This window comes from Aquarana catesbeiana, linkage group LG04 (genome assembly GCF_042186555.1).
Source record: "Aquarana catesbeiana isolate 2022-GZ linkage group LG04, ASM4218655v1, whole genome shotgun sequence".
Lineage (NCBI taxonomy): Eukaryota > Metazoa > Chordata > Amphibia > Anura > Ranidae > Aquarana > Aquarana catesbeiana.
In genome coordinates, this window is record NC_133327.1 from 413,658,552 (window position 1) to 413,674,794 (window position 16,243).

Here is a 16,243-nt window from a genome sequence, read left to right on the forward strand (position 1 = left end):
TGCCGTCAATTTACGCAGATACATTGTACATTCACATCAGTTTAAGATGTATGTGAAAAATGTCAAATTTGCCCCAGTAGGCAAATGATTAATCAGCATGCAAGCTGACATTTTCAAAGCGATTTTTAGCATTAGTAGCCTCCATAAAAGCACAGAGTCCTTTATGTAAGTAAACAACGTAATGGTAACTTCGTTACCCGTCTCCATTATGTCATAAGCCCTGCAGCCCTCAAGAAAAATGGCGGAAGGTGCCCATGGTGTAGCACGGAAGGACTTCCCGTCGCGCTCACGCTGAAAGGCGGAGCGGTTGGTCGGCGCACTATAAATTGGTGACGTCAGCGCGCTTCTTTCTCTTTCCTTCATGCTGAGCAGGTTGGGTAAGTGATGGCGGAGCTGAGGGGAAACACCGTGCAAGTTCCAATCTATTGGAAATCTCTGGCATCCCGCCCTCCCTGAGCTCGGGAACAGCGGCGGACCCATGGCCATTGCTAACGCTTGTCGTTTGTGTCTGTATTACAGCGGAGTAACGCCGAGCATCCATTAGACATCGAGGATGGCCGAGGAAGGGTGAGTGTGTATTGTTCTTGCTGTGTGATTGGACCGGCCGGCTGGATGGTTTAGTCGGAGCTCACTGTGCTGAGGTGTCAGGATCTTTACATGTGTCGGCAGACAGGTGGCAGTGTGCAGACTTGTGAGCTTCCAATAGTGAAGGCAGGAGGTGGCCTACTTACCTTAGACACCTGATGGCATTTCATGGAAGTGAAACGACTTCCCTCTGTCAGTGTCATACAGCATATGTGTTGTCCTAAGCTGCCCCAGGCCTGTTATTAGTAGTATATGTCTCGTTCTATCACTTCCTCTAGTATCCAGATTACTGTCACAGATACAAATATGGAGTGCGGTGCTGAAACTTTATTTCTCCTGCGTTCATTGTTGGACACAGCTCTTCTGATCCCTGTCATTAGTTATATCGCCACCTACTGGAGTAGGACACTAGGCAGGGAAAGAACACAGCACCCCCTATGGGCAGTCCTAGCTGGTATAATCCAATTCTCTGCTCTAGGAAAATTATTTTATTTAAAAGGCTCCACACATCTTCTATATGTTATCTCTGGCTGCCAAGTTTTTTTTTTTTTTTTTTTTTTTTTTTTTTGCTGGCCGCTGTTTACGTTTAATTTTGTCAGCTCTTTCTTGACACTGCTTTGGGATGTCCCTTTGGTTGAGACTCCGAAGAGCTGTGTCTGTCAATGAACGTAAGGGCCCTTTCCAACGTGCGGACCGTTCAGATCCACCTGTCAGGTTTTTCAAAGGATCTGATGGTCGCTCCATACATCTCTATGGAGCGACGTATGTCAACGGTGACATGTCCGCTGACATCCACTCCGCAAAATCCAGACAGATGGATGTCCTATTTTCCATTTGTCAATTGGATGAAAAGTGCTCTGACAGGTCCATCCCTGCAGTGTGCAGAGATGGACTTGTTGTCTGCCGGCCTAAACGGGGAGTGGTCCCTGCTGAGCAAGCGGCTGGCTGGATACGGATCCACAACACGTCTGAAAGGCGCTAAATTTTCTTTTTTCTTTTCTTTAAATTCCTTTCGGTGAGTTTCATGGACATGGCACCCACCCCTATTTGACGTTTATACCTCCTGGCACTGCTTTGTGACTGCTTGGTTTGCCTGTAGTAGAGGTGGGTTATTCCAGCTAGGGCTGCGCATAGGTGGTGCTGTTTTCCTGCCTAGTGTCTTACTCCTGTAGGTGGTGATATAACCCTATGGTCGATATTTAGAAGAGCTATGTCTGTCAACTCGTAGACAGGAATTGTACATTGATTCTGTTTTTGTGTTGGTAGGCAGGGCTATGGCAACCCCTGATTCCAGAGCATGGCACGGGGGGGGGGGTGCATTAGGCAGCCCTTGACACCAGTGTTTGGGGGAGCAGACACCAAATGCGAAAACTAGCTCTTCAGTGCATATTGCAAAAATATGTAGCAGTATCACAAGTTTTTGGTGATGTGTAGTACGCCATCTTGACATAAAAAAAAGCATGAAAACACACTTCAGTGGTGCTTTCCTCTGGAAGTCTGTCCTGCACTTGGGGCCCTCTATTTAGGCTGCCTCTGTACTAGAAAAATGTGCTTTTGTTAATATTTGTCATCAGTGCTGCATTTGGATGTCCCATCCCTTCTTGGACTTGTTACTATCTGGTAGTGAGGTAGGAGTATGGATAGACACTTGGGCAGTGTGTACTTGGTTGTGGGCACTTTGGGATTATTTCAGAAGTGATTAATACTGCTACAGTATGTGAATGATGTTACTATTAAGTCGGATACCCCTTCACTCGTTGTGAGTGACACTCTGAATCTGACATAACTGTAGCCTTATTTGTGAGTTGCTTTGTTCTTCCTCTGACAACAAAAATCAGCTTTGATTGTTTCAACTTGCAGCATTTCTGCTGGAGGTGTAATGGATATTAACACCGCTCTCCAAGAAGTGCTCAAAACCGCACTTATACACGATGGCCTGGCTCGTGGGATTCGTGAAGCTGCCAAGGCTCTTGACAAGTAAGTCTACCTGTAGTCAGTTTTTGTTTGAATTCGTAACAAGTGATTATTTTTTTTTTTTAATAGTAGTCGAGGTGCAAATGGGAACGGCATTTATTACGGATATTTATATTACACTGAACATTTATGTTGTAAATTCACATCAGTCCCTGCCCTCAAGGAGCTTACAATCTGAGATCCCTAACTCGTACACATACTAGGGCCCATTTAGACGAGTCAATTAACCTACCAGCATGTCTTTGGAGTGTGGAAGGAAACCAGAGTACCTGGAGGAAACTGGCACAGGGAGAACATGCAAACTCCAGGCAGTTCATAGATGCCCCCCAAACTTGTATCTGTCAAATCAACTTGTAAATGGAACTGGTGGTGGACAGACAAATTGGTTCGTCGGACTGTAAGCGACTTCAAGAAAATGGTGGCCATTCTCAGATGCCAGCACACTAATGTAAATGTAGATCGACAAGCTTCAGATCATGTACTCCTCAGATGTGTTTTGCCCTTTCCCAGACTTTTATTGATGGGGTGAAATGCATCTGGGGTGTCCTCCACAGGTGGCGAGCATGAGCTGAAGCCTGCCATTAGTCTACACTTACCTTGCAGCGAGCCGGCGTCTGCGGCTGGGCAATATTTTCCTTGTGGTCTAAGTTCAGCTGCACTGTTGGGTTTTAACCCCTTGCCTTCTGCCCTCAGTACATTTTCTGCGGGTGGGCAGCAGTTGTAGGCTAGGCAAAATAACTATGCCATTACCAAATTACCAGGTTTGCATGTGCGGCCCACTGCTGACCAGGGCTGTGATGCAACACCCATGAGTTTGTCAGCAGGTTACAGCCAATGATTATATAATCAAAGGGGTGAGCAGCACTGATCAGCAGACAAATAGGATCCTCAGAGGCAAAATAAAACCATTTTTTGTTAAAAAAAAGTTCACCAAGGCATACAGCAGTCAATTGATGGTCATGCAGAGACTTGGATTTAAAAAACATACGTGGATGACACAGGGGCTTAGGGAAAGCTGTTGGACAAAGAACAGCTGGTGGGGGGCCTATCCAGGACCGTAAGGCCAGGGGTCCAATGAAGGGGGAACCAAACTGCAGGCACAGGAACTGTTGGGGCCAGTATACAGCAGCCACTCTCACTGTGTACGAAGCCCGGAAGTGATGTCACAGCCTGGCAGAAGTCAGCCAAAGGAATCAGAGTATGGGCAAACTCTGCTGCTGGGGCCAATTAGGAACTGATGCAAAGCGAGTAACACATAGCCGACTGGAGACACTACATGTTTCGGGGACACGCTGAAGGGGCGTGTCCTCGAAACATATAGTGTCTCCAGTCAGAAATGTGTGACCCTTTGCTCCCTTGGCATCAGCAGTTCTAATTGGCCCCAGCAGCAGAGTTTGCCCATACTCTTCGGATGCCTTTGGCTAACTACCGGCAGGCTGTGACATCACTTCCGGGCTTCGTACACCGTGTGAGCGGCCGCTGTATACTGGCCCCAACAGTTCCTGTGCCTGTAGTTTAATTACCCCTTCATCTGACCCCTGGCCTTATGGTCCTGGACGGTTTCCCCACCAGTGGTGCTTTTGTGTTTTTGTCCGACAGCTTTGTGCTGGGTTTCCCCAAGCCCCTGTCATCCATGTGGCTCCAGCCTGCAGGTACTGTCAGTTTTTTTTAATCCAAGTCTCTGCATGACCATCAATTGACTGCTGTTGAACCTTTTTTTTTTTTTTTTTTTTTTTTATTTTACTTTGCCTCTGAGGAGATGGATAGATATCTATATCTCTAAACGGTTATAGTGGGTGAGGCCGAGCACTTCTGCTGAAGTCAGCCTGGGAGGAGAGAGCAGAGGAGTCGCATGAGTGCCAGGAGACTCTCTGATATAGGTACAGATCGACAGCTTTATTTATATTTAGCACAGGGAAACATTGTTATATTAGAGGGAAAAGGGATGAGAATGGAAGAAGGCTGTCCATGAAGCTATTCGGGCTCAAAAATTTGTGATGGACTATCGGTACTAATGATAAACTATATGAATCATATAAACTATTACATTAAAAAGATATACAGGGTACATTAAAACAACGATTTAGAAATTATTTTTAAAAAAAGCAAATACTCAGGGTTCCCCCGAAAAGTGTCTACTGACTGTTGAAGCAACTCTCAAAATTGATTTCTCTACTAGTTTCACGGGTAACCGCTTCTTCAGGAGAAATATCTATAAAATGGATATTGAGGTAAAGCACAAATTAAGTACATTGCATTCAAAATGGCAAACAATTAGGTTCAACTGGGTATACATTCAAAATAAAGATAATGGGGTTGTTGCTCACCAGGCTATAAATTGGCAACATGTGAAAGCCAAAGGCCCGGAATGGAGGCTCCCCCCGCGGCGGACAAGGCAGGTGTGAGTCTAAAGTTATATGTAGTGATGTTACACAAGAGGGTTTGATATATAATGGGTCACAGTCCACTCAATAACGGGAAGGAGGGTAGGAAAAAAGGAAAGGGGGAGGGGGGAAATTATGTTAGAGGGAATGGGAGGATTTTATTTTAGTTATGGCGGCAGGAGGGGAGGGTGCTGTGACAGAACAGGCAGGGAGAGGAGGCGTGTGATTGAACCAGGGTGTCGGGGCCCAGCAACCATGATAAACCCTCATCTGTTTACAGGGGTGAGGTTACAGCCAGGTTTTTTTTTTAGGTGATAAAAGGGGCCAAATTGCACAAGCACTGTGCTGTATAACTAGTTTTAAGAAAATCTGTGGGGGGGGGTCCGGGGTATTCCTTTTTAAAAACATTGACTTGCAACATGCTTTTAGCCCATGTTTACATCAAGTCATTTTGACATGTGAATTGGTGTGTCAAATCACTGGCTGTGGCGCCACACTGATTCAGTTATTTCCTGTACTACTTTTGGTGAGTTTGGGGGTGATTTGAATAGACATCTGTGCATGAACCCACACAGATGTCTGTCAAATCGCCCCCATAGTCTGACTGCATTGCCGGTTTGAAATTGTGTGAGTACAGCTGAACTTGCATGATTTCAAACCTGCCCTCGATGTGAGCCTGGGCTTAAACTTGCTATAAAGTTTGACTATTCCAGGAAGTCAATTCATGAACAGACCTTGTATGTTAAAGCCCTCTGCTCTTCTTCGGGGTGGGGGGGGGTGTCTGTTCTCTGTGCTGGCTCAGCTCCTAACTTTAAGGGAGTAGCAAAGTGGCATTATCACTTGAGTGACATCCGGGACTGCTGACATTGCATCCGAGATGATGGTGCCCAGTCAATCTTGGGGCTTTTAGATGCCTATACAAAGGACAGTTTTATACAATATGCAACAAAGATAAATATGTAATCTTATAGGATTACTTGTTGACATAGCTTGACAACAGCCCTTTAAACTAATATTGCTGCTATTATTACCTGACCATATTCTATAACAAGTCTAGTATGTTTTGATCATCCCCTGCTTTGCCTATAGTTGTCTACAGACATTTTGACAGCAAAGTTTGAGTGTTAAATGTAAATTATATCTAGCGAATTTACTTTTTTATTAGGGGTGCACTGAATGGAAATTTTGGTGCCGGTACTGAAAATGAAGGATGCACTAGGCCGAAAACCGATACTGAAAATGACAGTTAAAAAAATATATATATTTTGCTATAATGTATTCAACTTTTTTAATTTAATATCATCAATTTAAATAAATATTATTTGCCATTATTGGAACCTTTAGTGCAAGAAAAATGCAGCCTCTAACTGTCTCTTCTATCATGTCTGCAATCTTACTTAAACACCTTGCTAATGGTATTAGCAAAATTTCCTTTCAATGTGCCTCTAGTAGATATGATACAGGAGATCAATGCATCCTCACCAGTGCCTGTCATATGCAGCCTGCCTGTGCCCGGATCAGAGTGGCGATCTCCATGTGTCATGGAGCAGGGTTTGAATTGCTCGGGCTGTAGTAACAATGTCCCGCCTCCTGTGATTACGTCACACTGATTCAGTGTCCCACCTTTGGATCAGTATGCTGCCTGTCACAGGAACATTGTTACTACGGCCCAGACAATTCAGCTCCGTGACATGCGGGGTTTGCGGTGTCGTGGAGGACTGACACTCCCACAATGGGAGGACCCCGCCCCCTTTCGGTAACGGCTGTTTTTGCTATCGGCCAAATGAACAGTTTTCGGATGATTTTTGGCGGCTGAAATTTCGGTGCACCTTCTAGTTTTCATGCATCAGGTTTTGCAGTGCTTGAGTGACGATTTCATCATTGTCGGATACCCCTTCACTCTCTCCATGAGTGAGAAAACCTTACTGACAAGCCTGTAATAAGACTTGAGAAATGCTGAATATTTATGCCTAGCTGTTATAAATTGTGTGCTATTTTTCCAGGCGCCAAGCCCATCTTTGTGTACTGGCTTCCAACTGCGATGAACCAATGTACGTGAAGCTGGTTGAGGCACTTTGTGCTGAACATCAGATCAATCTGATCAAGGTAAGGATGTTTGTGACTTACCCCACAGACTACTTATTTTACCCAACCTTTTGCATGATTAGTAGGTTTTTACGGGCAAGTACGAGAACCGATGCTTTCAGTCCAGTATTTGATAAGGGTTCCGATACCTGTGCGGTTTGAGCTCATACAAAATGAATGGGCTCAAATTGCACTGCAAGGAATTGTATGCTAACGGGAATGTAGTGTGATTCCTGTCAGTCGCTTAGTTTCCGTCACCGCTCCTGTTTGAACCCAGGTTGAAATCTCTGACAAGCCTGGGTTTGCACAGGAGTGGTGGGGGAACTGCATGTGATTCGGACAGAAATTGCATGCAATTCTTCATTGCGATTTGAGCCCATTCATTTTGTATTTGCTCAAATCTCACTGCAAAGGTATTGGCGCATTTGGACAAGTACTTGTCCAAATACTTAGTATTGGTGCAACCCTAATTAGTATTGAGTTATGCATGATTTTTAGAAGTATTTTTTGACTAGAGGAATGTTGGGTGTGGCTTAAGACATAAAATACTATCCTGTTTGCCCCCCATGCTTTTAGCTGTCTCTGGCTACGATTCATGGGTATGAGGTCCAATTAACCTCTAGCATATCACAGGATGACAGGTAATCTGAACATAACCCCTATTCAATGCTACCAACCCTCTCCTGTGTGCCATTGGGGTCAGGTAGGAGCAAGTTGTTTTTCATACTTTTTTTTTTTTTTTTTTTTTTTTTTTGGCCCTATAATGCTGAAGTGCATTTAGCAGGTATCGGCTTTAACTGTTTATGCTTTCTGCATGCAGCACACAAGTTGCTGTTAACCAAGCTTGTATATTATGTAGTACAATGTTTGTAGATTTATAAATGAGATCTGGGACTACAGTGGAAGGAATTTTTAGTGCATCAGTCCCAATGTCTGTAAAATTGTGTAGTGACTGAGGATAATTTCAGCTTGCTGTACATGATGAAAATTTGGCTCCCTCTACTGAATTCTGTGAGGAAAAGGCCAACATGTTACCCAAACTTTCTGAGTTGCAGCTTGCTAGTAAGGGACTATTTATTTAAGTTAATAAAATGGTAACTAAGGCTTTTGTTTAGGTTGACGACAGCAAAAAGCTTGGTGAATGGGTCGGCCTTTGTAAAATCGACAGGGAAGGAAAGCCTCGCAAAGTGGTTGGTTGCAGTTGTGTTGTTGTCAAGGTAAGTAGAACAGTGTTCTAACTCTAAACTGACCTTAATCATAGCTTTTCACTTTCTCTGCAGAACATCTTTTGCGAGCCTTAAGAGTTGTAAAGGAAGGTTGAATCTTAATACATTCTATTTATTAAGATAAACCTTGTGTGTAGCAGCAGCCCCCCATTACCTACCTGATCTCTCTCTCTCTCTCTGTCCACAATCCCCTCAGCCATCCAGGACACTCCTGATTGACTGAGACAGAGCAGCGGTGCCACTGGCTCCCATGGTTTTTAAAGTCAGCCAATCGGGAGAGGGCGCGGCCAGGTTGGGGCTCTGTGTTGGAAAGGATACATGGAGCTCTGACTCGGCTTGGGTGCCCCCTGCAGCAAGCTGCTGGCTGAGGGGCTAGGAGCAGTGAAGAGGATCCAGGCTGCTTTGTGCAAAGCAGAGGAGAAGTATAACATGCTTAAAAAAAAAAAAAAAAAATTGGCCTTTACAATCACTTTGATAGTCATGGGTTGATAATTACTTTTCAGAGGGCAGTACAGATGACTGACTTTTTTTTTTTTTTTACATTATTAGAAAGCAGTCTAAAATTTAATGCTGACCATGCAGTCTGTTTTCGACCTTGGTTTTTCAGGACATATTTACTTAAGTAACAAAAAATTTAAAATCATTGCTGCACCTATAAACTACTAATATGCATGTATACAAACATCAGCATGTGTAACAAAATAAAGTGCTCAGTGCCAATATAGTGCAGATAAAGTGCAATCAAAGTTCACCAGATGTGAGATACAGGGTTGGTGACACGTTGGAATATATTTCTGGTGACTTCCTGTGCTCCCCTCCTGGGTCCCCACTCACTAGATGAAGGTGTGTGTGTATATGGTGTCTTCCGTCCACTGAGTAGGTTGGTGTATCGTGCCTTTAGGGAATGGAATCTCCTATCCTCTACATGGTCCTACACACTTTACACGATCAATGAACGACCGTTGTAGCAAAGTTTGGACAGATGAAGGAAAGGGGACACTGTAATACTGCAAGATTTTATTAAAAAGGTTTAAAATCATTAAACTTGCATCAAAATCTTAAACGTGCAAAAAGTGCCACCTTGGCATCCAAACAGCCTTCACAGATTCTCCTTAGCTTGATGTGTTTTGCCCCTCCCACTGGGCGTCATCAGAAGCTTATGGAGTCTGTGATTGGCTGTCTTGTATTTAAGTGCCTCCCACTACTCTCATTGATGGCACAGGTTGAAATTAACATCACTTCTGGTATGCATCGGAACCGGAAGTGATCATAGGCACCGGAAGTGATGTAACCCTCATTGGTAGAAGGTAAACGCCATCTAATAATATTGTGGTCTCTTTACTTTCCAATATACGGAGAGATTTTAGATTTATATTAATGTAATACCAACACTAGATGGTTTTTGGCCACTTCCTGCTAACACAGGAAGTAAGGGTGTTGGTGTTTACCTCCTGCCAATGAGGGTTACATCGGTTCCGGCGGAAACCGGAAGTGATGTTAATTTCGATCTGTGCCATCAGTGAGAGTAGTGGTAGGCATTAGGTGTAGTGGGCGGCACTTAAAGAATATAAGACAGTCAATCAGACTCCATAAGCTTCTGATGATGCCCAGTGGGAGGGGTGAAACGCGTCAAGCTAAGGAGAATCTGTGAAGGCTGTTTGGAAGCCAAGGCAGCACTTTTTGCATGGTTTTTAAGATTTTGATGCAAGTGTAATGATTTTAAACCTTTTTAATAAAATCTTGCCATATTACACTATATGTCCCCTTTCCTTCATTTGTCCAAACTTTGCTAGAACGGTCGTTCATTGATTGTGTAAAGTGTGTAGGACATTGACCATGTGGAGGATAGGAGATTCCATTCCCTAAAGGCACGATACATCAACCTACTCGGTGGACGGAAGACACTATCTTGATACACAGGCTTGTATATCTTCATCTGGTGAGTGGGGACCCAGGAGGGGAGCACAGGAAGTCACCAGAAATAGTCTGTGTCACCAACCCTGTATCTCACATCTGATGACCTTTATTGATTGCACTATATTGGCACTGAGCACTTTATTTTGTTACACATGTTTGTATACATGCATATTAGTAGTTTATAGGTGCAGCGTATTATACACCTTTTTATTTCCACAGCGTGGGTCTTTAATAATATTTACTTAATACATCAAGATTAAAATGTGGTGGGTAACCCTTGAAGTACAGCCAAACTAGCTTTGGCTGTACTTCTCCTGTGGATCCCAGGCGTGCCAGCTGAAGTCCACTCTGCTAATGTTACAGAGCCAGTCTTGGCTTGGGCAAGATCGCAACAATGGGGTCGGGATCCGCCCATATATCTGAGCTGCCCACTCCCACCCCTCCACAGCACAGTGCACCAGTGAGCAACGAGGGGGCAGAACGCTGTAACTGTCACCAGCTCTCTACTCAAGGAGCTGTGAGAACCGAGTGATCTGCAGTGTTGGAGCCGGTGGGGGACAAATGCAGCATTGGACTGTTACTGCATCTCCCTAGGTAAGAATAAATCTGCAAAAACACTATACTTTTAACAAAGTGCTGCCATAGTATAAGTTTGCAAGAGGATGTGAATTAATGTTCTGATGAAGGGTCTGCTGTTTTCTGAGTTTTTTTTTTTTTTGTTTTTTTTCTTTCTAATCCATGTTGGATTACAACATACTGACTGTTACCTGTTTTATGCCATTATTTCTGCTGCAAAACTGAACCTAGTTCTGCAGCTGTTGGTCAGTTATAGTGGCAAGAGCAAGGCCATTGTACGAGCCTTGAGACCACCCTATGGTTTTCAAGGTCCCTGAAGATGGCTACAGGTCTTAAATTATAGTATGATTGTTTTTTTCCTTTAACCATTTTTTTTGCTCAGATGCCTTCAATTTGTTTTTGCAGGACTATGGCAAGGAGTCCCAGGCCAAAGATGTCATTGAAGAATATTTCAAGTCCAAGAAATGAACATCTAAATAAAAAGTTTGACTTGAATGCAGTGTCATGTCTTTCTACATCCAGTTATAGCATTCTATAAGCCAAGTGGCATTGCATAGAATTCGGTAGACTGGCTATTTAATCTGGAATTTTAGTTAAAGGGGAGCTAGTCACTAACTGTAGGGTCAGTCAGCAGGCCTTTGGTTTGTCAACTTCATCAGGTTGAAGTGCTTCTGAGATCATTCTTGAACTCATTGAGGGATTTATTTGACCTCTATTTGACTTGCTTCAAACAGGTTTAGTATTTTCATAGACTTGTATAGTCAAAACGCCCTTAAAGCCAGTCAACACAGTCCCTAAATATGCAGCTGCATCAGGTTTAGTGGTTGCAGACCTAATTTATTTTGGCGTTTGGTAATTATTTCATGACTTTTGTTGAAGTGACTTTTTTGGAGATAGTTGAGGCTTGATCTAGAATTTCAATGTTTTGGGTCTTGTACAGGCACAGCATACAGTGACTAGCTTTTCTGTTATGAAAGGCAAATATTAATATGCACTTTACCTGTTAGGACACTAAACTGATGCAATATATAGTGGTTACAAATGGAAAAATTGTATAATTATATGAATGTTGATAGAAGAAATTGGGTATGGTGCAGTGGAAAGCTATAACGTGTTTTTTGTGTACTAGTGAAGTACTACACCTTTTATGGGTTTCAATCAGTCTTATTGGCACAGATCACAAGCTTGTATTCTAATCTGACTTTACAGGTCTGAGTAGTAAATACTGTGCTAAATCAATATTGTTGGCTGTAGTGATTGAGCAGGGGTTAAATGCTTCCTTTGCTGTCAAGGGCTTCTTAGGGGTCTACTTCTTGCCTGCTGAGCATGCTTTCATTTGCAAATGTCCTGGAGGTTAGTGTATTTGAAGCAAGTCAACTACCACAGAAGCTGGGTAGATTCCGTATTTTTTTTTTTTTTCTTCCTTTAGAACTCGCTGGCCAATACCTTTAACTTGGTTCAGCACTGAAAATGTTTGGGTATAAATGGTGCCGTTTGCTTAATGTGAATTTATATAGCATACAGTGGCTTAGTTTGACACCGTTATGTGTAACACTATTCTTGACCTTTTTTTGGTTTGGTATTTGACATGTTCCATGAATTTGTCCTGAGAATTTTGGCTCCCTCTTCTGAAACAACTGAAGAAAATAGCCAAATGTTACCCATATCCTCAGATGCATTCATAGCTCGCTTGAGTATGCTTAGACCAGGCTAACTGTGACCTCAAAGTGGTTGTAAACTCTTGAATTTTATTTATTTTTTTTTCCCCCCACAGGTAAGCTAATCAAGCTTACCTGTAGGTTAAATGAATATCTCCTAAATGTGCACGCTTTAGGAGTTATTCACTTGGTTGGCAGTTGGTGACATCACTGCTTGCACTCTGAAGGAATGGCATACCCGTGCCATCCCTTCAGGGCTGTACCATTGCTCCTACACTTATGCGTGGAAGTTATGTCATTGCAGCTTGGCCATTCAAGCGCTTGCGAACCTGGAAGGAAGATGGGTGAAGATAGAAGCCTATGTAGCAGTGGCAGCGCACTGCTAAATGGCTTTCTTTTCAAGAGACATCTTTCATGTGATGCATACTAGCACATTATGCATTAACTTTGCAGTTTAACCACTTGCCAACCAAGCAGTTTCTGGCATTTTGTTTACAAGTCTAAACCAATATATTTTTGCTAGAAAATTACTTGGAACCCCTTTTTTATGGATGACCTAGAGAGTAATGGCAAACAGTGCAATATTGGCGCATGGTTTTTCAAGTGCAATTTATTTAAAAAAATATATATTTTAATGCAAATTAACACAATATTTAACCCAATGTTTTGGTAAGATGTTAAACCTAGTAATTGGATTCCTAACATGTCACGCTTTAAAATTGTGCACACTTGTGAAATGGTGAGAAACTGTACTACTATGTCTATAGTTTACACTGTAAAGAGTTTTTACAGGTTACCTGTTTAGAGTTAAAGGAGATCTAGCAATAGAACTATTGCTCTCCATTGAAACGTTCCAGCTGATACCTCAGAAGTGTGACATGAACACTGTTTACATATGTGTGCGTGACTTGTGTATGCTTCTGTGTCAGCTCAAAAAAGCGGGGTGCTTTAAATTTTTTTTTTTTTTTTTTACACTGTCCCTTTTATTTGATTACACTCCTCGTATTAGGAATAAAAGTAAACATCCCCTATAATAGAAATCAGGGATGACAGGTCTTCTTTATGGAGAGATCTGGGGTCAAGAAGGCCCCCAAATCTCTCCTACTCTATATAAAAAAAAAAAAATAAAAAAAATTTTTTACTTCTGAATTGGACCCAAAACAATGTTGCTGCAGTCCTCCAAGACCATAGTGCAAGGTAGTTTGGCAACAGCCCTCCAACTGTTGGTGAACTACAAGTCCTGTGAGGCATTGCTAGGCTGACAGTTAACAAGCATGACTCCCACAGGCAGAGGCATGAGACTTGGAGACTCCTGCCATATGGTTTCTGGTAACCTCTATGGCAAGACATATAAACAGTCGTATTGTTTCTTGGGCGTGCCATAAAAAATGGTAAGCCCAAGATACCCAGCTGGAAAATATACAGGTTGTAAAGGTGTAGGGCGCTCTGAATAAAAGGACTGGCCAGAGGTACTGTGGGATAGATGCAATTCAGGCAGGGTGGTGTCTTGGAACACTTGAGCAGCACTTCATGTGGGAAGCATTCTCCAGGGAAGAGAAAACAAAAAGCACCTCTAAGTGCAGCAGTACAAGACTTTAACTCCTTCCCGCCGAGTACGCAGATGTGCGTACTGGGCTTTAGGGGGTTATACCGGGATGATGCCCGCAGCTGCAGGCATCATCCCGGTACCATTGTTTAGAGTCGGCTATCCGAATACAACAACCGATGCGGCTAAAAGCCGCTCGGCTGTTATACCGGAGGAGCGGGAGGGGACGTTGTCCATCACATTGATCGGGAGTCCCGGTAGCCAATTGGCTGCCTCTAGGGCGGGCTGGAACGAAGGTGTGGTTGTCATGACATTTCCCGTTTACTCGGCTGCCAATATTGCCGATTTAAAAAAAACACAGTATTCAGAATCGCCGCTTTCAGCGATCTGAATACTTAGAAGTGCAAAGGAGGAATGGGGGGTCCTTTTAGACCCCCCCCCCCCCCATAAAGAGTACTTGTCACCACATATTACTGTCACAAGGGACAAGGGATGTTTACATTCCTTGTGACAGCAATAAAGGTCATCAATTTTTTTTTTTTAAACACAATTTATAATGAAATAAAATAAGGAAGAAAATTTTTTTAAAGTGCCCCCTTCGCAGCGAGCTCGCGCGGCAAAGAAACCCCATACAGAAGTCGCGCCCGCATATGTAAACGGTGTTCAAATCACACATGTGAGGTATCGCTGCGATTGTCAGAGCAAGAGCAATAATTTTAGCACTAGACCTCCTCTGTAACGCTTGGTAACCGTAAAAAAAAATGTAAAGTGTCAGCTATGGAAATTCTTAGGTACCATAGTTTGTCGCCATTCCACGAGTGGGTGCAATTATAAAGCGTGACATGTTTGGTATCTATTTACTCGGAGTAACACATTATACAAAAAAATTGGGGTAACTTTACTGTTTGGATTTTTTAAAATTTATGAAAGTGTCCCTTTTTCCCAAAAATGTGCATTTAAAACACCGCTGCACAAATACCGTGTTATATAAAATATTGCAACAATCTTTTTTTTTTTTTTTATTCTCTAGATTCTCTGCTAAAAAAAACATATGTTTGGTGGTCTAATTTTCTAGCAAAAAATACGGATTTTTAACTTGTAAACATCAAATTTCAAAAATGGGCTTAGTCATGAAAGGGTTAAAGTGGTTGTAAACCCTTAAAGACCAATTTAGCCTACTAGATTTAGCCTACGGTTAAGCCTAGATTAAGGCTTACTTGTAGGTGCAAGAAATATCTCCTTAACCTACACGGTTAAGATTTTTTCCTTTTAAAACGGGCACCGATACACTAAGCGTGCTGTTAGTGAAGGCGATCATGCCGTCACTGATGGCTCATGCATGCACCGGAGTGATGTCATCGCTGCTCCAGCCAGTCACAGCGATACCTGGAAGTCACTCCAGGTATCATGGCGATGGAGGAGGTGAACGAGGGTTGCTTTGGGGGCATTGATCTCAGGTAAGTAATTCATAATGAGCGAGTATGCTATGCATACTCTCCCATTATGCCTTTGTCCTGCAATGGTGGTTTTTTTTTTTTTGACAAGGTTTACTTCCTCTTTAATAGCCCAAAAAGGGTTAAACACTTACTAGACATAAGAGAAAAAGGCTTAGGGTGGGCACATGGCATGGTGGTCCTGGAAGTGTTCAGCAGGGGTTCCAACCCATCAGCAGAGGGAAGCTGCGGTGGAAGAAGGCACCAGAAGGATCGGTCTGCTGCTGGGATCAGCATGGAATGCATGGACCGCAAGTGAGGTAAAGGGGTGGGATGTATTTCAAAACTTTTATTGGTTCCTTCTTCATGCCAATGGCTTGAAGTGTTGGTGCGCCTGGGGCTAAAGGCGGGGACAGGGAGGACATTAAAGACCCAGGATTGTTATGTCCTATATCAGCAGAGGTGGTGGATAAGAAACAATGGGGACAACATAATAAAACAGGGGACATAAACAAACAGTAAAAGGGACTACAAAAGCCAGCATAACATGTAATTACAAATATATAATTGACATAAGCAACCAGGTGTGCTATATATGATGGTGCATGTACATAGGCGCACAATAATGAACTCCCATAAGGGCACATGCATGTACACTGGACCACACTGATGCTGGGCTGCCACATTTACTCACCATGATGAGCTCTTTTTATTGTATGTCAAGTAAGTGGTTTTAACCTTTTATGGGCTATTAAAGTATTGTACTGCTGCACTTAGACCCCTTTCACACTGAGGCAGTTTTCAGGTGTTTTAGAGCTAGAAAAAGTGCCTCCCATTCTCTGCAAGGGGTGCTTTAAAA

At 42.9% G+C, this 16,243-nt stretch overlaps 1 protein-coding gene and 3 non-coding genes across 4 annotated transcripts; all 4 read left to right on the plus strand.

The window, feature by feature from the left end:
• The first annotated feature begins 288 nt into the window (after nt 1-288).
• RPS12 (ribosomal protein S12) lies at nt 289-11,242 on the plus strand. The gene is made up of 6 exons (XM_073627301.1): nt 289-377; nt 520-567; nt 2,446-2,562; nt 6,947-7,049; nt 8,144-8,245; nt 11,153-11,242. The coding sequence occupies exons 2-6, from the start codon at nt 554-556 to the stop codon at nt 11,213-11,215; spliced, it is 399 nt and encodes a 132-aa protein (XP_073483402.1). The 5' UTR covers nt 289-377; nt 520-553; the 3' UTR covers nt 11,216-11,242.
• LOC141142060 (small nucleolar RNA SNORD101) lies at nt 6,804-6,877 on the plus strand. Its single transcript, XR_012244306.1, has one exon. It is a non-coding gene; the product is annotated as a small nucleolar RNA SNORD101 (small nucleolar RNA).
• LOC141141636 (small nucleolar RNA SNORD100) lies at nt 8,000-8,084 on the plus strand. Its single transcript, XR_012244183.1, has one exon. It is a non-coding gene; the product is annotated as a small nucleolar RNA SNORD100 (small nucleolar RNA).
• On the plus strand, nt 10,946-11,078 carry LOC141142074 (small nucleolar RNA SNORA33). Its single transcript, XR_012244318.1, has one exon. It is a non-coding gene; the product is annotated as a small nucleolar RNA SNORA33 (small nucleolar RNA).
• Nucleotides 11,243-16,243: the final 5,001 nt, after the last annotated feature.